We start from the raw sequence: 23133 nt of genomic DNA, 5'->3' as shown, positions 1-23133 counted from the left end.
ATGTCAGAGACGCGTTTCGCGGCGCGAACGCCGCTTGTTCACTCGACAATTACATTTGAGCGCGAAGGCTTTTTAAAGTGACAGTGCTATTGTGATTCAATGACCACGTGATTTACTAGAGTCATAGACATGGAAGAAATACATATCTTTCTGGTATAATCCTCGTAAAATACATTTCATGTGATGCAGGTTAGAACCTTTAAAACTTAATATATGTAAAATACATTTGTGCTTAACAAGTTTTTCATAAATTAAGGTTCATCAATAAGAAAAATACTGTTTGTAGGATTGTGTTGAATTTATGTAAAATACAATAATCCATTAACCCATTGCATCACAACTATTTTCCTATCAACTATAATTTCTTTTTCCATGGCAATTGACAAACATTTTTTTTTGTTTTTAAAGTGCTCTGTGATACTGGTGCTTCCACCTAATTAAAAAAGATTTTCATATCTTACTCTTTGTTTTTACTTTCCATATATTCATCCACTTTACCGTTATAGTTTCATGTACCATTTCATGTATATTTACATCTTTTTTACCAGTTTATACGTCCCATTGAAGATGTTTTCTCAATCAATCTTTTTTATGTACATCTCATGTTTGTTTTCCCATCATCATCTGTCATATTTCCCTGCTTTTCCATCATGTGTATTAGTTATGTATTTGTCCTCCTCTTCCAACCTCGACAACTTTATATAGTAACCCCTTGATTTCTATGCTATTTGTTAATAAAAACATTTCATAAAATATTTATAAAATATTTACATCATCCTATATAATTCATATATATACACACAATTTACAACATACTAAAATTAGTATTGATCAGGGGTGTTGTATCTGCATTGATATACATATCAGTAGTCTTGTTGGAGCAGTTGATCAAATCCTTTTTCTTTCTCTTTTTTTGTAACATACACATTTTGATTTGTATACATGGTTTTTCTAGGATAAGCACGTGTACATATCTTCCGTAAGATTCAATCCATTGGGGTGTTTTGAATCCAACAGAAGAATATACAGCGTTTCTAGTTTTCGTAACTTATTTTCTCGGTCCCCACCCCTCCTGTTAGGGGATATCGCATCAATAAAGTAGAATTTTAACCCTTTGTTATTGGATGCATGATGCTTTTTGAAGTGGCGAGCCACTGGATACGTATTGTCCATATTAGTTATGGCTCGTAGATGTTGCAGTATACGTACATGAGCCTGTAGTTTACTCGACCCTACGTAGTTCAACCCACATGGGCAGGTTAATACGTATACTGTGTACTCGGTTTTACAGTTTAGCATTTTATTGATCACATCGGGTTTTGTTCTGAAGGGGCTTAGATAAGTTTTTGTATTTACACCATGTGTGCAGGCTTTGCAAGTAGGACATCGTTTGAAGCCCTTCAGGTTCTGATACCAGTTTGGTTTGCCAATTTTTTCTGGATCTGACACCACTATATATATATATATATATATATATATATATATATATATATATATATATATATATATATATATATATATATATATATATATATATATATATATATATATATATATATATATATATATATATATATATATATATATATATATAAATATATGCATATATATATATATATATATATATATATATGAGTTAAAGGGCTCCCAAATTGAGTTTCTTCTCCCAGGAACCATAAAAATGACTCGCACACCAGGGTCCGGGTTGGAATTGCGTTTATTGGCGACACGTTTCGACCAGGGATATATATATACACAAGAAACGCCAATTACCACATCTCCATTCACTCAGAGACAGAATACCGAAGAGTGGAATCACTGTTTTCGGGCTGTAATCTTCAGTGCTTTATTAGTGCAAAATCTCCTGCCAGTATATATATCATATATATATACATATATTTATTTAGATAGACAGAGGAAAAAGTGTGCTTTTTGTTTACATATTTCTTTCTTTCTATGTTTTCTGTTGTACCAATATGCTACCTTACAGGTAAATGAAAGTGTTACACTATAACTACCCAGGGTCATATTGGTGATCATAGATGAGCATGCTAATTTATATATAGCATGTGATGATTAAATCCCAACAGCTGTTAAACAAATGTCTCACATAGCAGGTTGGCAACTAAAAGGTGGTCACTTCCCTGTTATAAATTCTCTTTTAGAAAATATGATAGGGTGCATTTCCTACACTTTTCTGACATAGAAATCTAATAAAGCAGGTAGAATGATGTATAGCTAGATTGGCGTGTAGATAGGCTGATTTTCAAAATAAAAGATAGAGAGACAGATGGATATAAATTCAGATATGCATATTCTAAGACACAAGGATAAAAAGTTAAATGCATAATGAATTTTTATTGAAAACCATTTCACTTTGACAGGAACTCTTCAACCATGAGTTCAGATGCTGAGATGGCCATCTTTGGGGTGGCTGCCCAGTTTCTCAGGAAGACTGAGAAGGAAAGAATTGAGGACCAGAATCGTCCTTTTGATGCAAAAACATCATATTTTGTGAGTGAGCCAAAGGAGATGTACCTGAAGGGTGTCATCCAAAGTAGAGAAAGTGGCAAAGTCACTGTGAAGACACAAAGTGGTCTAGTAAGTAACATTGGACACAGTTACTGACCCACTAAAGGTATGATTCTCCGCACACAGTCTGGCAAACCTTTAACTGTTTCTTCTTACTCACAGACACTCACAGTGAAGGATGACCAAGTCTTCCCAATGAATCCCCCTAAGTATGATAAAATTGAGGACATGGCTATGATGACTCACCTGAATGAAGCAACCGTATTGTATAACCTCAAAGAGCGCTATGCAGCATGGATGATCTATGTAAGTACAATGATACTTTGTAGTGTGAAACAAGCTATTCAGCTCCAGACATTTCATCTAAGTTTACTCTTCAACTTGCATTGTCTGTCACTGATCCATCTACAGACACTGATTCTATAGCCAGTGACTTAGATTGGATCCCATGACCTGTTCATTGTTGGAAGTGGTCAACCCATCTCCTTTACAACCGTCTAACAACACTAAATATTTCAAGACACTTACACCAATTCCTTAGGCGATGCATGGCGCTTTTTCTCCCGCCATCTGCCCCCTACTCATTACCTCATTAAATGTTTTTCTTAACTGTCAGCCCCTCACTGATGTCAGGCCCCTTAGTGATCCTTTGAATTTCTGATTTCATGGCACACAGTGGAGATCGCAGCGCAGCACAAACAGGATTCATGCAATTATTTATTTTAATTTTGTGGGAATGTTTCAGAGTCTCTACAAGGCTACCTGATTGAAGGGTATCATTCTCACAGCAAACAGAGACGTATTTATGTTTACACAAAATCATACACAAACTGGCCTACTAATTTCTCCTCAAACATACTTCCAAAATGGTTTTGCCATATTTTGTGCACCTGCACTGTCAAATTCTTCTTTATGTGTCACTCACTACCTTGCCCTAACCAATGTACACCAATGCATTCTTCTCTGTATTCCCTCAGACCTATTCCGGTCTATTCTGTGTCACTGTCAACCCCTACAAGTGGCTGCCAGTGTACAACCCAGAAGTGGTAAATGGCTACCGAGGCAAGAAGCGTCAAGAGGCCCCACCACACATCTTCTCCATCTCTGACAATGCCTATCAGTTTATGTTAACTGGTAAGTAATCTCCAAGACCATAGGCTGAATCTTTGTTTAGAGACAGACACTTCCAGGAATTTCATACAGCAACTAATGCATACAGGCATACAAGAGTTTCAAGCATAAGTAAACTGAGGTAAATACCCGAATAGAGAGTCAGGTGTCTGCTATGTCTATTTGTCTGCCATAAAAAAACATTTCGAAGAAGAAATATTTTCTGTTCTAACTCTTTGCCTTGTTCTGCATTCTAATTGACTATTCCTATTTATTTCCAACCATAGATCGAGAAAACCAGTCAATCCTTATCACGTAAGTGTGCTTCCATTAATATAACTAAATAGGTTGCATTATTGATTTGCATGTTTTTTCATAGCCTTCTTTGTATTCCACAGTGGTGAATCTGGTGCAGGAAAGACTGTGAACACGAAACGTGTCATCCAGTACTTTGCATCAATTGCTGCCTCTGGTGACAAGAAGAAACAAGAGCCACAACCTGGAAAGATTCAGGTAAAGCAGAGGAACATTGCTAAATCTCCTTTCATGAGGACATTGAACTAGAATAGTCATCTCATTCTGCTAATAACTGATGATAAAATATTGCATCATTACAGCATTCAAGTGAGGTAGATAAATTCATCTTGCTCCTTCAGAAGAAAGTGTGGGCAGCAACATTTCCCCATTCTTTGGCCTCTGGTTTGGCTACTTTGGAAAATGTCAATATGTCTGATGGAGACACCATATGGGGAACAATTAACTACATCAGAGCTGTTGCGGCTGGGCCTTCTGCAACAGCAAGTTATGCGTGAAACTTTACGCTCACATTTCTGTTTCCTCTCGGGACCAATTTGTGCTCAATTAGTCTCTTTTCAGAGTTCAAAGCCTTTATGTTGGCACATTATAGTTAAAAGTGGCTTGAGCGTGCTAAGTGTACAGGAGTGGGTAGAACTTTAAGCCAGAGGTTAGGTTTCAGTTGCTCATAGAGAGCTCTGTGAACACTCACCATACAGAAGAGATATGGAAGGTAGACACCTCTACCAATATCTCCTTTACTGACTACAGATAAGTGAAGAGTTTGGTAGAAAAGTCATGAGCCTTCATAGTAATCTAGTTAAGCCCAGTCTCAGCAGATACCCCTAGGAATTACGTATTCTATTTGAATAAATCTATCCCTCAACAATGTTTTTAATGATGAATATATTCAGAATAGATATATTTATTCATACTCATATTGTCAGTGTTATTTGTCCTTCTGCTTAATTGGCTCAACCCAATTTTCTTATTTTTTTTGTCCTCCTTCTGAGACCCAAGGAAATCCTGATTTTTGTACAAAGATAGTTTTGTCCAGAATCTGGATTCCGAGTAGTGTGGTAATAATTACTCACATGATTTATAGAATTCAGGTGGAGGAATCTATATGATCAGCAGTTTCTCACCTGAATATACAGGAGAAACATACAATGATACTGCTTTATCTCCCATTCTGATGTTCTTAACACAGTATAATACTGTAATACCCACTGGGTTATCAAAACGGACATTATAAACTTGACTTAGTCCATGTTCTCTTCATGTGTCGGCGCTCGTTACTGTGGAACTCACATGTTGCAGTGGGAGTCCATATTGAGTGAGTCAGACACAGGTATAGAAGAGAGTAAGATCATATACTACAAGACTCAGCAGAGTCATTGTTAGAAATCCATGATCTACAAATGATGTCGAATTTGCGCTCTTTAACTTTCTATGGACCAATATGATAGCCCTTTAATCATTGTTAATATTTTTAGAAGATGAGGATCTAGGATCATATTTTACTTTATTGCAAATTACTTTCTGCACTGGTTTTCAACAAAAGTATACACATTATTATATAGTGAAATATTCAAAATGGAATTGCACAATTCGAAAATGTTTTTCTTCTAGGGCACCCTAGAAGATCAAATCATCTCAGCTAACCCGCTGCTGGAAGCCTTCGGTAATGCTAAGACTGTGAGAAATGACAACTCATCACGTTTTGTAAGTTTATGACTGAGCTACTTTCTCTCCATAGCTGATTTCAGTAATTTTCAAGTAACATCAGCAAATGCTTTAGTTAACTCTTCTCTGAGAAAATGATTCAGAGGGATGGAACCCTCAGACTCTGAGGTGGAGATTAAATTATACATAGGAAAGACCCTCACAAAGTGATTCTGCTGTGGAAAGCCCCTCAATTCTTTGAGTCAGTATATATTCAAGACTATGAATGTTCATCACATCTTTAAGTTAAAGAAGCAGGTCACTCACCCCTTTCTCACAATTCAATTATTTATCTTGTTCACTTTCTCTTCTCCTCCCGATTGCTCTTGAGCTCTCTTTCTCTGTCTATACACATAATCCTTTTGAACTTTATCCTCTCTCTTCCTTGCCCCATGTACTTTCTCTTGCCTTTATTTTACACTCTCCTTTTCTCCTTTTCTCTCCATCTATCCCATGTCTATATTTCTAGGATCCACCTTCACTCTTACTGTTACTCCTACAGTTTTTAAGTTTCACTCATATTTAATGAAAGATTTGTCTAAAATTAGAAAGAGCAGTAAAAAGTTTGATTAAATCCTGTTTCACAGTACCATTATCTAGTGAAGTGCATACAAACATATGCATATAGATGTGTGTGTGCAAATATATATTTTGTCAGGAGTTAAATGTGTACCCCATTTCTCCTATTCAGGTGTCACATAAAATGTATATTTCATTCTCTACTGTCAGTGCCGGACTGAGAACCAAAACTGGCCCTGGCAAAGTGCTCGGCCCAATTATGTTCCCTATCCATAAATTGCCCACCTGGAAATAGCTTGAGTGATTTAGGGAAAACCTTCCACCATTGATCGAAAACTCCCAGGAATTGTACCCTACGCTGAGCATAACAGGCATACATCTTCAAACAACACACAATGCTTCATATACAAGAGTGTGTCTGGGAATAATCAATGATCTTTTGTAGTGGGGGCCCTTGGTTACAAGAGCGCAGGCATGACAGCTTGTTTTTTTTAGCAGATTTGTATTCTAATAAGAGGAAAACCCTGTAAGCAGAAGAATCACGCATTATGAATCAAGTATGCAAAGCATTTGCATGATATCGGCTTCACCTGCTGTCAGCACAGGTGTGAGCTGACATTTTTATATTTCATTTTGGCCAGGTTGTGTTGCTGGGCCTTATACTCTTGTGAAGGCTAGTGACATGGGTATATATTTTCTATTTTTCTTGTTGTGCATTACCTGTCTATCACATGAGTCATTTTTTAATACCTTGCTTTGAAAAAAATATATTATTATGTGTCGTTCCAAAGCAGATGAAAAAGCACTTGATATCACTATATGATAGTGGAAGTTTCAATGCAACATGTATTTATCATGATTTCACAGGGTAAATTCATCAGGATTCACTTTGGGGCTACAGGAAAACTGGCCTCTGCTGATATTGAAACCTGTAAGTTATAACAATTTATTAGAGTGGCAAATTTACAGATCAATGACAAGGATGAAAACAATAATGCCTTTAATATTTTTTCAATTTGGCAGATCTTCTGGAAAAATCCAGAGTAACATTCCAGCTATCAGCAGAAAGAAGCTACCACATCTTTTACCAGGTCATGTGCAACAAGAAACCAGAGCTTATTGGTAAGTATGAGTCTGCATGGCTCCATCCATGAAATCTAAAATTAAAAACACTCTTCATTATCCACTTTGAATAATACTAAACATCACCACATCTCTCGTAGATATGCTACTGATTACAACCAATCCGTATGACTTTGGATATGTGAGCCAAGGTGAAATTTCTGTAGCCAGTATCGATGACCAGGAGGAATTAATGGCTACTGATGTAAGTGTTAACTTTGTCATACCTTTTCTAAAATGTTTATGGGCACATGCTTGACCTCTTAGATCCAGAGGATAGTAAAATTAAATCAGGAGTATCAATGGACATATAACAAGTGACAGTAGAGTTGTTGTACGTTTTTAGGCCTTTCTGAAAACTCGACTGGAATTCCCCATTCTATGTTTGTCTAAATGCAGACCTAACTAATTAATCATGTTTTGCTTGGGAAAAACATTCTAAAAATAGGAGGCCAACCTGTGATTTTAGGTTTTCTGGTATCAATGATGTAAAACACTGTAAGAGGAAATGTTGAAATTTCTCACCAGGCGAGTCTCTCCAGGCCTGTTTCTCAGAAACCCTTTAACAAACCATACCAGATTCACACAGCATTAACACTGCTGGATATAATCTTCGTCTGTGGCCTTTTTAATTCATTCCTGTGTAGTTCTTTAGTCTGGCATGTAAACATGCTTATTCTTCAATAACACTGCAATCAAACGCACAGTTCCAAGTGTGCAGTCTCGTATAAGATAATCACATAATTTCGGGTAATAAACAGTACAAGTGCACTGTAGACCCACATTGTTGAAAAATAGAAACAGTCTACTGTAAAGCATTAAATTTAACAGCCATCACTGAGAGATGCTTAATATTAAAAAGCAAGTGTTCACTTTTCTGAGTTGTGCACTGCATCCTGACCCTCCCGGCATGTCTTTAATGGAGCTGTGTTTTATGTACAGAGTGCCATTGACATCCTGGGCTTCAACACAGATGAGAAATTAGGCATCTACAAACTGACTGGTGCAGTCATGCACCATGGCAACATGAAGTTCAAACAGAAGCAAAGAGAGGAGCAGGCGGAGCCAGATGGCACTGAAGGTAAATGTTACAATGTTCTGTCATTTTTGGTTCACTCTGGGATTGGATTTACACGTGTTGTCGGAACTCTCGGCACAGAAATGTTTGTTTTGCCAAATCAAATACTGACAATACATAGAGTACCACTATGCCATCAAGGATTTTCAATGGCATTCTTTGCTGTCTTCTGCTTAGTGGTAACTACTTATAGTGGAATTGACAGAACAGTAGATACCAGAAAAATAGAGTGAATGCACACATGTTCAGCTGGAGTCCTTGCTTTTAAACACACAATGAAAGATAAATGCCAAGGCTGGCTTTTCACAAGAAATATGGATTTATGCATGGTATGCAATGGGACTGTCGTAATGAAATATGGGAGATTTACAAAACCTTTCATAGCGAAATCCCTATTTTCACCAAAAGGTTACAAGAATAAATTATGTCATATAATTTTTCCTCTTGACTTTCCATTGTCAGAAGAAAAAGCAACTGGTAGCCCCACATTCGAATTAGACTCACAAAGTTATGCCTGTGAATACCAGAGGCAAGTCTGTTATGTCCTCCTTATTTTGCCCAAAAAGTGTATATAAAAGAGGTATATTGCAGGACACTCATACACCATATGTAAAAGAATCTCTCTCACAGTTCCAGGTTTGGTTTGTGTTTAGCATTATTTAGGGCTGGTAGCATGTTTATGTTTGTTTTTTAATATTACCGATAATTTGTGATAATTCTCGGGTATGTGCAATTATTTTGACTGTTCCAAATATCCTCAATAAGTGTATTTTTATGATTGCAGTCGCTGACAAGATTGCTTACCTGATGGGTCTAAATTCAGCAGATCTGCTTAAGGCTCTCTGCTACCCAAGGGTGAAGGTCGGGAATGAGTATGTGACCAAAGGCCAAACTGTTGCACAGGTACAGTAGTTTTGTCAGTGCTTGTCTGTCTAGCACTAGCAATGAAAAAACATGCATACTCATTAAAATAATATTTGTACTAAGGTTTACAACAATGTTGGCGCGTTGGCTAAGTCAGTCTATGAGAAAATGTTCTTGTGGATGGTTGTTCGCATCAACCAGCAGCTGGACACCAAACAATCAAGACAGCACTTCATTGGCGTCTTGGACATTGCTGGGTTCGAGATCTTTGATGTAAGTGAAATAGAAATATTGTTAGCCAGATCTCTAACCTAAGGAATTTGAAGATCAGTACTTTTCTTATGCTTCTACTCACAAACACGTTTTGCCTCTTGGTTGCTCAGTTCAACACACTGGAACAGCTGTGCATCAACTTCACCAATGAAAAATTGCAACAATTCTTCAACCACCACATGTTCGTCCTGGAACAGGAAGAGTACAAGAAAGAGGGGATTGAGTGGGAGTTCATTGACTTTGGGATGGACTTGGCTGCCTGCATTGAGCTTATTGAGAAGGTAAAATTGATGTTGTTACTCTGCTAGAGCTCTATTGTATTCTTTGCTAGACATCTAAAGTGATGGATCCTTTAATCTTAATAAGAGACGCTGCCACCCCTTGCATAGTTAATGCTATTAACCTTTTACTAGATTATCTCCATGATGTGCCAATATGATCATTAAACAAAGAAAAAATTATTAGTACTGGGACTGTTTCACCTAACCCAAAATGTATAAATAGAAACTCTAGAAATGAGTAAACCTTTCTTTAATAAAATATACCACAGAAAGAATTCAGTCCTGTTTAGCGCTTATGTCTGTTCATTATAGATCAGTGGCTGTAGCTTCCCATATTGGGCATTAACATTGTACTGTTAATTCATTATACATGGTAATAAAGATTACTGTTGCCCTACAAATCCACACCCCCTCTTACAAATTACAGGAAGTTCACTTCACTAAGCTATGTTGTCATGCTATTTATTCAAGCATATCTGATGCTTAAGCACTACATTTATATTTTCTCATCCTTCAGCCCATGGGCATCTTCTCCATCCTGGAAGAGGAGTGCATGTTTCCCAAGGCAACAGACACTTCTTTCAAAAACAAGCTCTATGACCAGCATCTGGGCAAGTGCAACAACTTCCAGAAACCCAAGCCTGTGAAAGGCAAAGCAGAAGCCCACTTTGCACTTGTGCACTATGCTGGCACAGTGGACTACAACATCACTGGCTGGCTTGAGAAGAACAAGGATCCTCTGAACGACTCTGTCATTCAACTGTACCAGAAAGCATCTGTGAAGCTTTTGTCCTTTCTCTATACTTCTTATGGTGCTGAAGGTATAATTTTAGATGAAATATCTGTCTGTCTGTCTGTCTGTCTGTCTGTCTGTCTGTCTGTCTGTCTGTCTGTCTGTCTGTCTGTCTGTCTATCTATCTATCTATCTATCTATCTATCTATCTATCTATCTATCAATCTATCTATCTATCAATCTATCTATCTATCTATCTATCTATCTATCTATCTATCTATCTATCTATCTATCTATCTATCTATCTATATATCTATCTATCTATCTCAGTTTTCCTTTGTGGATGAAAAGAAGGGATTGTGCAAGTCTCACCTAGCAAGGTCTGAAGAACTTGCAGCAGGTAATTGATACAGTCAGACTATGTTATGCTGCTGACCAGTGAAGGTCCTTGCTGCATCACCGAAGGGGCTAGATTGTATGTTAAATACTTGCAGGTCATAGTGAACATCTCATATAATTATATATAATACAAGACTACTGCTGCATGCAATATAACAAATTACGATTTCACAAAATCTAACAGGTGAAGTGTCATATCACAAATGCACTTCTATGAAGTGAACGATTTCTTTGAAGGATGCTTTGCAATTATTAAAAGAATTGACAACTTGGAAGCCCATTTATTTTCAAGAGCAAGCGGTAATGAAGGCATACATGGTTAACAGTATATTCATTTATTTAGTGCACTGAACAAAAGCCCCTTTGGGACTGTTGTACTTGTAATGAGACCCTAAATGTGGGAAAGATCGCCTTTCCCTCCCTCCCCCATACATATATGCCCAAAGGACAATACTACTCACGGCAGTAAGGTGCAGAATTTGGTAGATATAACTGATGTATTCTCACACTTTATCAGACACATTGGTTGTCATTCTGAAGGCTGCTATAGGACTGAGCCTGAATCACAATTAAACCTTGTGCACAAAGGTTACATTGACCATGCAGTATTTCACCGCATAGATTTTGCTCAATAAACACCAACAATGCTGGCCACACAGATTTTGCAGAATAAATGCCAGCAATGCTGGAATGTTCATGGGAAAAAAAAACATACTGAGTCTGGCATCTCCGAAAGGGTGAAAACGTATGGAATTACTGTGTGATCCCTCTTTCCGAACTACGGCACTAGGAATGGGTTGGCAATACCGCACAAGTGGGATATCGAATCCAATGGTATCTCCATTTTTGTGGGTGTTATTGCACACAATGATGCCACAATCAGTGAACTCCTTAGAAATATATCAGCAATGTTTCATAATAAAGAATGGAGCAAAAATAAAGAAACTGAAAATTTGACACTAAAAATGACCACTGTGACACTATGGTGTTGCTTTTTGCCTGCTTAATGGAACACAGTATGCCATACTTTTTTATCTGCTTGCTCATGTTTACAGCCATAAATTATCATGTCAGTTCTTTTACCTTGTTCCTCCTTTCAATTAAGATACCGCTGGCAAAAAGGCCGGCAAGAAGAAGGGTGGTTCTTTCCAGACTGTGTCAGCTCTGTTCAGGGTAAGCCACATTCACAGATTTATTTATTTTTGTTTGAACATATAGCGAAATGAATGCAACCATTACTCAATTCTTTCACCACAGGAAAACTTGAACAAACTGATGTCCAACCTGAGAAGCACCCACCCCCACTTTGTGCGTTGTCTCATTCCCAATGAAACAAAGACGCCTGGTGAGAGAACATTGAAATTGCCAATTGGTAGTGAGACGACGTTGATAGATTTTATGGAAGGCTATAAATCCTTCATTCATACAGTCAGTCGGTGTACAATTACAGAGGAATAAATGAACTTACAGTTGCTTAGTATCCTTTTGTGTATAGCATATTTAACTATTTTGCATCAAAGGATATATATGAATAACACACGCTCATGGTCAAAATTGCTCTGTGAACCGAGCTCTACATCATGGGCTTAAGATTTATCAATATAACAGAATATTTTAAAATACATGATTTATGTGTCTACAATGTAAATGGCGCTGATATATTCAATTTAGTACATGTTTAAATGTGCACTTTTAGTTTTAAATTTAACTTTTTGTTTGGATTTCTTTAAGGCGCCATGGATCACCATTTGGTCATCCACCAGCTGAGGTGTAACGGAGTGTTGGAAGGTATTAGAATTTGCCGAAAAGGATTCCCAAGCAGAATTTTGTATGGTGACTTCAAGCAAAGGTATATGCTACATAAATATCACCTTTGTTTATCATTGTATTTCTCTGCCATTTTCCCATGTCACTTCTACTGTTAAACCTAGGTGGGTTTTACACTGACACCTATTTAATGCCAGCATAAATTGAATAATAAGACAGCAAAGAATGAAGTCACATTTATATTCTAAGGAGAAACTTCTTAGACAAAAGTGCAACTTTCCCCAGGTGTGATACCTACAAGAAAATATGTTAAAATTAAAATCTTGACAACTTTCTGTTTAAGCGTTAATCAAAAATCAAATACAAATAGAAAGTCTATGAAAAGTCTATAGAAACCTCAAAAGGGTGCTTTCATCTATTGATCTATTAGCAAGCAAAACAACATTTTTGATCAATCAAAAATGGATTTAAGAATTTTTAATAGAATAATTTCATGATTACAATTAGAGCGTGTGACTAATCTAAGTGGGAACATATAATTAAAATGTCCAAACATGCCTGTATTCCTTGTTCCTGAGTACTAGGTAGGATCAGTGATGTAGGGCTGTGGAGATTATCATCTTGGCCAATAATGAGATGGTATATATTGTTCCAGTTGAGTAGATACTATTTTTATTCTACACCGTGTTTTAATCCTGTTAATCAAAAGTTTGCTAGGTGGGTATTCATTGATGTTTATGGATTTAAAGATTGCAAGGTGGCCAGGCTGGTCAAGGTTATGGTTATACCCTCTCCAAACATGATGGGGGAAGCACAGGGTCTAGCAAGTCATACATCTTTATTTATCAGAATGCAGATTAGTTCTGATATGATCTGGTTAATCCACTCCATAATTCGTGAACAAAAGTATTGTTCTATTTTTTACTTTATTTCAGGTACAAGATTTTAAATGCAAGTGCTATTCCCGAAGGTCAGTTCATTGACAGTAAGAAAGCTTCAGAGAAGCTTCTTGGATCTATAGATATTGACCATACTCAGTACAAATTTGGGCATACAAAGGTAAATATTTTTTATTAATGTTTTATCGCATATTCTGTGAATATATATAATTTATGCTACAATAAATTCTAAATGTTATGACACTTTTTATTTTTTTATTTTGTTATATAATAATACTAGCAGCCCGTCCCGACGTTGTCCGGGTATGAATTGTTGCCGGCCAGTAGTATATTGTTTTGTAGGATTTCGTTTTGATAGCATTTCTTATCTGTGATAGGCCTGTGAAACGCTCCGATTCACAGTGCACTGCTGATGCACTTAAGAGTGCGCGTTCAGTATTGTGTGAACTCGAGTTTCCCTACTTTATTTTTCCTTGCAATATTATATAGCACGAACTCGACAACATGGCATGAGCACAATTTACATTACAAAAGAACACATTCATTTGTGGTAGGCACGGGGAGACAAAGCCATTTGCCTGGAATCACAGGATGTTGAGATGATGCCGAGATTCGAACGTAGCTCCCCAGCTCTAAAGTTCGCAATTCTAGAACTTGTGGCGGGAGGTGTGTCTAAAAGTGTATGTCGGGGCTAGCCATCAATGAAATAGACCTGTGCATTTTTCAAATGGGTGGTGAAAAAATATGAGTATGTTGCTGGAGATGTGGGCCGCCGTGCCACCAATGTACTTACCGTGGAAGGGTAAACACCCATTATTCCGCAACTTTATTTCCGCATACCATCACTCCGCATACTTTCATTACGAAAGTACCGTGACTCAGCAATGCCATTATAACGCATGGCATTACATTTTATATGCTTTTACCACGCATACATTTACAACAAAATTCGTTGTAAATGCATGAATGGTAAAAGCATGTTTTTTTTAATGTTTGGATAAGGTAAGTATGGGTATAGGGGTATATGTTTTGGGGTACTGAGGTATATGTTTTGGGGTGTTTGGGTATTTTAAGGGTTCAGATATAGTTTTGGGTTATGGGGTACAGGGGTAGTTTTAGGGTTTAGGGATAGGTATGGCTTTTGGGGTACAGGGGTATTTTTAGGTTTTAGGGTTCAGGGTAGGTTTGGGGGTACAGGGGTAGGTTTGGGAGGTACAGGGGTATTTTAGGGGTTCAGGGCTATGTTTGGGTTTTGGGGTACAGGGGTAGTTTTAGGGTTCAGGGCTAGGTTTGGGTTTTGGGGTACAGGGGTATTTTAGGGTTCAGGGCTAGGTTTGGGTTTTGGGGTACAGGGCTATTTTTAGGGGTCAGGGCTAGGTTTGAGTTTTGGGGTACAGGGGTATTTTTAGGGTTCAGGGGTAGGTTTGGGTTTTGGGGTACAGGAGTATTTTAAGGGTTCAGGGCTAGGTTTGGGTTTTGGGGTACAAGGGTATTTTAGGTTTCAGGGCTAGGTTTGGGTTTTGGGGGTACAGTGGTAATTTTAGGGTTCAGGGCTAGGTTTGGGTTTTGGGGTACAGGGGTATTTTTAGGGTTCAGGGGTAGGTTTGGGTTTTGAGGTACAGGGGTATTTATAGGGTTCAGGGCTTGGTTTGGGTTTTGGGGTACAGGGTTATTTTTAGGGTTTAGGGATAGGTTTGGGTTTTGGGGTACAGGGATATTTATAGGGTTAAGATGGGTTAGTGTTTAAGGGTGTTGGGGTATTTTAGGGAGTAAGGGTGGGTTATGATTATGGAGTGCAGGGGTATTTAAAGGGAGCAGGGTGGGATTAGCACACAATATGGGACATGACATGAAGGGCGGAACGTACCACACGCCCCCAGCACACGCCCACAGCACAACGCAGACACGCCCACAAGAGACTACTTTGCTGGCACGGTTCTTTTACCTTTTAAATGTATATGGGGGGCGTCTGCATATCCTATGTCATTCTGCTGCAACTGCCCTTTCCAACGCTGTAATGGGTGTTGTGATTGGTGCTGTGGTTCCTGAGATTACCTGCCTCAAAGGTTTGGGCTCTCTCCTTATTATATTAGTATGGATATTACAAGCAAGTATCCACTTGTGCCTGAATTGAAGATATGTTGCTGCCACATATCTTAAACATGTGTTCATTTATTTATAAATCATGTAATTAGAAACACAGTCCTCAATCAACGATCTACATTGCTCAGGGTTTGAAACGTCAGTGATGTACTTCTTCACATCATCTCGTTTTAGAAACTAGCTACATTAGAAGTCAACCAAAGTTATCTGTAACATCAGCTAATGTTACTAAATAACTATGAATGTGTTAAATATCTTGTTTAGTGGGCAATAGATTGATGACATTTATGTCATTAGAATATGGTCCCGTAGAGGCACAGATTTTGCAAAAATATTCTCTGGCCATTGGAGAAACCTACCCTTCCAATCACCATGCAAGAAACTGCAATTTTTTTACTTGCTGATTAATTTCAATTCTCTTTAGAATCTGTTTGCCTGGTAATTATGGGCAGGGGAACGGTGCACCCAACATGGTGAAAAACAGGCTGAGCACCTACTGCTGCAGTTGGGTACTGATGCTATGGGATGATTGTGTCACAATAAAAAATAACAAAGGCACAACTTGCTTTCTTGTTGGTAACTTACATTACTTACACATCACTATTCTCTGTGCCTTTTGTGCTTGTATATCTGCTGCACACAATGATTGCATCACACTGTATAAAATTGCGTTTTTAAACAACTAACAAATATGTATATTAATTGGTGAAATTGATGCCTTGGCAAGTTTCAATTTTAAAATGCCCATTATGTACATACTTACTATCCTTATGGTATTTGCATTTTGTATATGCTGTTAACCAACCTTTCACTCTGCACAATAGGTTTTCTTCAAAGCTGGCATTTTGGGTACCCTTGAAGAGATGAGAGATGAGCGCTTAGCCCAGTTGATAACTCGTACTCAGGCTATGTGCCGTGGCTTCCTCATGAGAGTAGAATTTCAAAAGATGATGCAAAGGAGGTGAGAACCGAGTGATATTGTGAAAACAGTTTTCCTGCATGTAACCAAGCACTTTGTCAAATGTAATGTATTGCAATGTATTCTGCATCTACTTAATCAGGAGTCACTAATTTCACAATGCCATCATCAATTCCATGGGATACTGACATGCAAAACACATACAGATTGCATGTTTAGGTAAAAGGAAATTAAATGTAATAAATGATACAATACTTAGGATTACTGATTCAATCTGCATCTTTAATCTGGATAATTCCATAAGTGAGACACCTTTAAAACAAAGATAAATTGATCTCACAAAATCAGCATTCAAAGAAAAGACATTAGCAATAACATTCCTTATTTTAGATTGCCCCCCACGTGTCTCATTGCTTAGGATTCACACACTATCATGGTTGCCATACTCCCTGAGCCCTCATCTCCAAACGCAACGACATTTATTAAATTGATATCATAGAAAAACAGAAATATAGTAAACATATTATTTCCCATTATCAAAGGTCACTTCCAAACACTTTCCTACCGATCTACAATCAATTTCAATTCTGCATAAAAAGTGTATATTTTACTTGTTGGGCAAATAAGAGGACAGTTAATACAGGCAAATGGTTTAAGATACCCTTGCTTTCAATCTTATGAATAGCTTCCTTGCATTCATTCTGTCCCAATCCATCACTTATGTGCTTTAAATACTATAAATGGGAAATGTAGGAGGCTGAATGAATGAATGAGGATTGATGTGGCCAAATGCCTAGACCTTGAAGCTGGGGGACCGGGTTTGAGTCTCAGCATGGATGCTCAACCTCCTGTGGTTCTGGGCTAATCACTTAATCTCCTTGTGCCTAACAAAAATGAATATGTCCATCTGTAACACAACTGGTGCTCTTGTAAAGTGCTCTGATACCTTTGGGAGAAGTTCATGCTATATAAAACTTTAAAAAACAAATGACTGTATGATATTTCTAAGATGCAATATGGTAACCCTGAAATTAGCTATTCTAAGATTTCAAACATGACAAGCAAATATTAAAGTAACATTTAGTTTTGAACTAACTGTGTTAATTTGGGGTGAGTTAGATTCCTAGTTCATTCCAAAGTGTGGATCACAGTAAAAGTCACTTTATGTGCACTAAGAATGTGTACTGGCATGAGACGTTGGTGCTCTCATTGACTGAATACTGCAATTCACCTGTTCCATTTATGCAGGTAAATTGCAGTATTTCTCAGCACTTCATAAATTTCCATACATTTTCCTGCTATTCTGCACACTTTCTAGCAGTGATTTCCTTGGGTTGTGTCTTTCCATCAGACATTAACCTGTTAGTCCTTAGGTAAAACAGTGTGAGAACATAACCTGTGTTCACCTTCTTCCAGTGGAAAAAGGTAACAGTTTCAAAGCCTTGGAAGTCAGGAATAACAAGAAAATTACATATGGACTGAGTACAGTAGGTAAGGTTGAAGCTTTCAGAAAAGCATATGCCCATGTTGGTAACATAAACTGCAAGTCATGTGGATTGACTATTGAAGAATGTTTATTCTCTTGTTTCTCATATTACCGTGTTAGATTAGAATTATGCTATTTAACAGTGTGGTCATCTAGGGAAATCAGAAAAGGGAAACTAGTATACACAGTACTCTGAGAAGGTGACTAGTTGTGTAAATGTAACCTTACATACCTTTTAAGTGCATAAAATTACTTTGAACATAAAAGTTCAACAATACAGTGCTCAGATATTTTCCTGTTGTTTTTATCTGAATACCTACCAATTTATGTTATTAACTCTCAGGGAGTCCGTCTTCACTATTCAGTACAACATCCGCTCATTCATGAATGTCAAACATTGGTCCTGGATGAAGCTGTACTTCAAGATTAAGCCGCTCCTGAAGAGTGCAGAATCTGAGAAGGAGATGGCCAACATGAAGGAAGAATTTGAGAAAACCAAAGAGAATCTGGTTAAATCTGAGGCTAAAAGAAAAGAACTGGAAGAGAAAATGGTTAAAGTTATGCAGGAAAAGAATGATCTGCTTCTCCAAGTCCAGTCTGTAAGTGACTGTAAAAAGCTAATCTTGATGTGCCTCTAAATCTCAAATTTACCCAAGCCCACTGACATTCATTCGACTACTTTTAAATGAAAGATATATTTATGAATTAATTTACATAGAAGAAACCTAGCATATGCCTTTGACTGACAAATATTTTCAAGTATTATTTGACATCAATTGGCAAGGGCTTCTATCTTTGGAGGTCCTGCTTTGCAACTTTAAATGTAGTCTTTAAATTAATACTTTGCATACCAACCAAGTGATTAGCCAAATGGCTTTTTCGTTGATGGTAGGGGACCCACAGTTTAGGCAGATCAATTAGACTTTTAGTCTAATTGGGCTAATATGTCTTAGGAATAATGCACACATTTGATTCAATTGGAGATGCGATCTCAATGCAGATTTGTACACAATGATGTTGTCTTAGCAGCTCCATGTATATACTGAACTTTCAGTTTAATTCTCTAGTACTTTGGCACTACAGCTTTCGGTATGGTACCAGAATATCATGGACTGAATATATTCTGACAAAAATATTGCTTAGAAAAATATCACCCCACTGGATTAAATAATAGAAAATCTACACACAATGAGATAATATTTTTGCAAATAGTATTTAGGACACAGCATTTATGTTCAACAATAGTGTTGTCAGTGATTTTGTCAATTCACCCCAGCTTTCTTCTGCACTACTTATTCAGTGCCATTTCCATGGTGCTAATGCATTGCATTAGAAAATGCAATTACAACTCTTAGTGAATTACCAAGTCAACATTTTTGTAACAGTTAGCACTAGTTGGAAATTACTTGATATAGTTGATTTTCCAAGTACCGAGCTTTTCAAAATGCATAATGAATCAGTTGATTCTGAGTATGAAAGTCTTATCTCCCTCAAGATTATTTTCATAAGTATCTGTGATACGCATGCATGAAGATGGAGGGTGTTACATTGAGAATCTATATATATATGAGGAGAAAACAAAAGGTAATTCAATGCACATTAAGGTAACATGAGCTCCAATTGCCGTCCCTTGCAGTTTTGTGGCATAAAATAAATTCTCGCAGCAAAATGCCCTAACTTGCTTGATGCTTCTGGCACGTGGCATTACATACAGAGTGTAGGAAGAAAATACAAGATGGCACCTGAATATTCTTTCTCCCTTGAGAATGGAGCATGCTCAGTGTCAACTGTGAGAGGTTATGTTGTGAATTGTAGGGAATACTAGGGATGTTATCATGAAGTGCCAGCTAATTTAATCTTCAGGAAGGTAGAGTTAGGGAAATACCTGTGCCAAGTAAGGAGGGACATGATTAGAAAAGATAGTATGGTTAAGGCAGAGGCTAATTTCAACAATTGTCACCACAACATGAATACTTATGTCTGTTGCTTCCGCATCCACCAAAAGGCACAAGCAATCACATAAAATGTTATGTTTGATACTTTAGATTTTTGGCAATACAGCATTACATTTTAAATCTGATGTTTTAAATACCTGTTTTACATATATAAGGAATCAGAAAATCTGTCTGATGCTGAGGAGAGGTGTGATCAACTCATTAAAAGTAAGATTGCCTATGAAGCTAAAATCAAGGAAGTGACTGAAAGGCTTGAGGATGAAGAAGAATCCAATGCTGAGCTAACAGCCAAGAAAAGGAAGCTTGAGGACGAGTGCTCTGAACTGAAGAAAGACATTGATGACCTTGAACTGACACTGGCCAAGGTGGAAAAGGAGAAACATGCCACAGAGAATAAGGTATGTCATACTGAGCAGATGCTTCATCAGAAGGTGTCCAACCTTTGAACACTGTGTGATACAGAAATGTGGGCACATTGTTTTAAAGAGAAATGACACATGAAAATGCTCCTTTGTCTTACTGCTGAAATGCAGAATCGTCATCGATCTTTCCTTGGGCCATGTTGATGCCACATTTTCCTTTTTCTTCCACATACATATATTGGGCCCGGACAGGTTATTTATATAATCAGCAATTATCTGGCAGATTGGTGATATCTAGACAAGATTTGTCTGTGGTTCACTATTTAATCATTAGGTTGGTGTCCTCAGTAAACAGATTCGATTTAATATGAAAATATCAAGTTCCTTTGCCCATGCATTACGCCCACACAGAAAAAGTAAATAAAAGGCATACATCACTTTTATTTTAAAATATGGATACATATGCAAATCTTTCTTTCATATTTAGGTTAAAAATCTTACTGAAGAAATGGCTGGCCTGGATGAAAACATTGCCAAGCTCTCCAAGGAGAAAAAGGCTCTTCAAGAGGCCCATCAGCAAACCCTGGATGATCTCCAAGCTGAGGAAGATAAAGTCAATACCCTCACAAAAGCGAAATCTAAACTGGAGCAGCAAGTGGATGATGTAAGACATCCACTGCACTAATGGTGGCAGTTGGCAGAAATCCATATCATGTCGGCCAGAATAATGATAGTTTATGTTTTTTCTGTTTCGTTAGCTTGAGGGGTCTCTGGAACAAGAGAAGAAGCTGCGCATGGACCTTGAAAGAGCAAAAAGGAAGCTTGAAGGTGACCTCAAACTTGCCCAGGAGTCTCTAATGGATATGGAAAATGACAAGCAGCAACTGGACGAAAAGAACAAAAAGTAAAAACAACAAAAAATATAATGTTGCTTCGACATTGACAACGGGAAAGAAATATGATGGCCATTGTCAATGCTCTGTGGTGGTGGTGATTGGGCGTTCTAGAATAAATGGCAAAGCCTAAAGTCTGACACATAGTGACTAAATCATAGCCTACCTCTTTTAAAAGGAATATATCACTAGTTGTGGTGGAAAATATTGATGTGAAAATGCCACCTGTGTCTCAGACCTTTTCAAGGGGAGTAATGGCACATTTACAATGCGGAAGATACTAAGGGTTGTGATGGATAAACATCCCTTAGACAACATGTTTCCTTTGTAATAAACACACAAAAACATTATGTTTATTTGTTTTCCCCTAAAACAGGAAGGAGTTTGAGATTAGCCAGTTCCTTAGCCGGATTGAAGATGAACAGGTTCTAGGGGCTCAATCACAAAAGAAAATTAAGGAATTACAGGTAATTCTATGTATGCACGCTTACATACATTTATAATATTCAAGTGAAAGGGGCAATATTTACCCCAACCTTCAAAAAACATGGAACAATATGGAGAACTAATAAGCAGAATGAATATCAACATTTTATGTCTGTGTGTGTTTGTGTGTGTGTGTGTGTGTGTGTAAAATGGAGTGTATATATAGGTCCGTGAAATTTTGAATAACCATTTTAACCTCTTTTCCAGATTAAAGTTTTAAGTTTTTAGAGATCTATCAACAGCTTTTTCAAGTTTTATGGAGTATTTGTTAATTACAAATGCCAGTTTGAAGCAGAGGCAGTTTATGGCTATACAACTGAGGGTAATATTTAAAATGCTTATTATAGGCTCGTATTGAAGAACTTGAAGAGGAGATAGAAGCAGAACGAGCGTCTCGAGCTAAAACAGAGAAGCAGAGATCAGATCTTTCCAGAGAACTTGAAGAGATCAGTGAGAGGCTGGAGGAAGCCGGTGGGGCCACCTCAGTTCAGATTGAGATGAACAAAAAGCGAGAGGCAGAGTTCCAGAAAATGCGCCGTGACCTGGAAGAGTCAACTTTGCAGCATGAGGCAACAGCAGCCGCTCTGCGCAAGAAGCATGCAGACAGTGCAGCAGAACTTGGGGAGCAAATCGACAATTTGCAGAGAGTCAAGCAGAAACTAGAGAAGGAGAAGAGTGAACTGAAGATGGAGATTGATGACCTCGCAAGTAACATGGAGTCTGTCTCTAAAACCAAGGTAATTATTTTGTTTCTCAATCCAAGGGAGTATCACGAGTTGCAGCTATAGTTTTGCAACATGTTTATCTAAACTCTTCTCCTTTTGCTTCAAAACAAAGGCTAATCTGGAAAAAATTTGCAGAACTCTGGAAGACCAATTTTCTGAGCTTAAGTCAAAAGATGAAGAACATCAGCGCCAAATTAATGATTTAAATACCCAGAAAGCTCGCCTGTCAACAGAGAATGGTAAGTACACAAAGGGCACGTGTAGTGTACATTTCTATATTATATGCACAATGAAACTGTTGGAACATGGGTAAAAAGAGCTGATTTTGTGATAAATCTGGTTGTAGGCGAATATTCTCGGCTTCTAGATGAGAAAGAGTCTTTAATATCTCAGTTAAGTAGAGGCAAGCAAGCCTTCACCCAGCAACTGGAAGAGCTGAAAAGACACTTGGAAGAAGAACTAAAGGTAATTGATGTAAAACAGCATACGTTGCTCTTATCTGTATTCTCATTCTATGCACATTAACCATATTTCATGTTGATACATATTTTTGTGCGTGTGAGCTAATCCTTGCAATTCCATGTGTATCAGGGAGTGAGCTGCTCTTT

At 37.6% G+C, this 23133-nt stretch overlaps 1 protein-coding gene across 1 annotated transcript in view; it reads left to right on the top strand.

Annotated features, from left to right (window-relative positions):
- LOC147701932 (myosin-4-like) overlaps positions 1-23133 on the top strand; it is a 39880-nt gene that overhangs the window by 4729 nt on the left and 12018 nt on the right. Inside the window, exons 3-29 of the mRNA XM_086930558.1 lie at positions 2385-2601; positions 2695-2838; positions 3510-3666; positions 3930-3957; positions 4041-4155; positions 5569-5661; positions 7048-7111; positions 7204-7302; positions 7404-7507; positions 8245-8383; positions 9165-9283; positions 9368-9517; positions 9628-9798; positions 10316-10619; positions 12036-12103; positions 12188-12275; positions 12662-12779; positions 13633-13756; positions 16524-16660; positions 18448-18703; positions 20215-20457; positions 20909-21085; positions 21180-21325; positions 21691-21781; positions 22148-22537; positions 22638-22764; positions 22872-22990. Of these exons, the coding sequence (XP_086786684.1) occupies positions 2398-2601; positions 2695-2838; positions 3510-3666; positions 3930-3957; positions 4041-4155; positions 5569-5661; positions 7048-7111; positions 7204-7302; positions 7404-7507; positions 8245-8383; positions 9165-9283; positions 9368-9517; positions 9628-9798; positions 10316-10619; positions 12036-12103; positions 12188-12275; positions 12662-12779; positions 13633-13756; positions 16524-16660; positions 18448-18703; positions 20215-20457; positions 20909-21085; positions 21180-21325; positions 21691-21781; positions 22148-22537; positions 22638-22764; positions 22872-22990 (3975 nt within the window). The 5' untranslated portion in view covers positions 2385-2397. The remainder of the gene's footprint in view (positions 1-2384; positions 2602-2694; positions 2839-3509; positions 3667-3929; positions 3958-4040; positions 4156-5568; positions 5662-7047; positions 7112-7203; positions 7303-7403; positions 7508-8244; positions 8384-9164; positions 9284-9367; positions 9518-9627; positions 9799-10315; positions 10620-12035; positions 12104-12187; positions 12276-12661; positions 12780-13632; positions 13757-16523; positions 16661-18447; positions 18704-20214; positions 20458-20908; positions 21086-21179; positions 21326-21690; positions 21782-22147; positions 22538-22637; positions 22765-22871; positions 22991-23133) is intronic.

The sequence above is a fragment of the Lissotriton vulgaris genome, chromosome 7 (assembly GCF_964263255.1).
Source record: "Lissotriton vulgaris chromosome 7, aLisVul1.2, whole genome shotgun sequence".
Taxonomy (NCBI): Eukaryota; Metazoa; Chordata; class Amphibia; order Caudata; family Salamandridae; genus Lissotriton; species Lissotriton vulgaris.
Note: the sequence above shows the minus strand (reverse complement) of the source record. Positions and strands in the feature narration are given on the sequence as shown.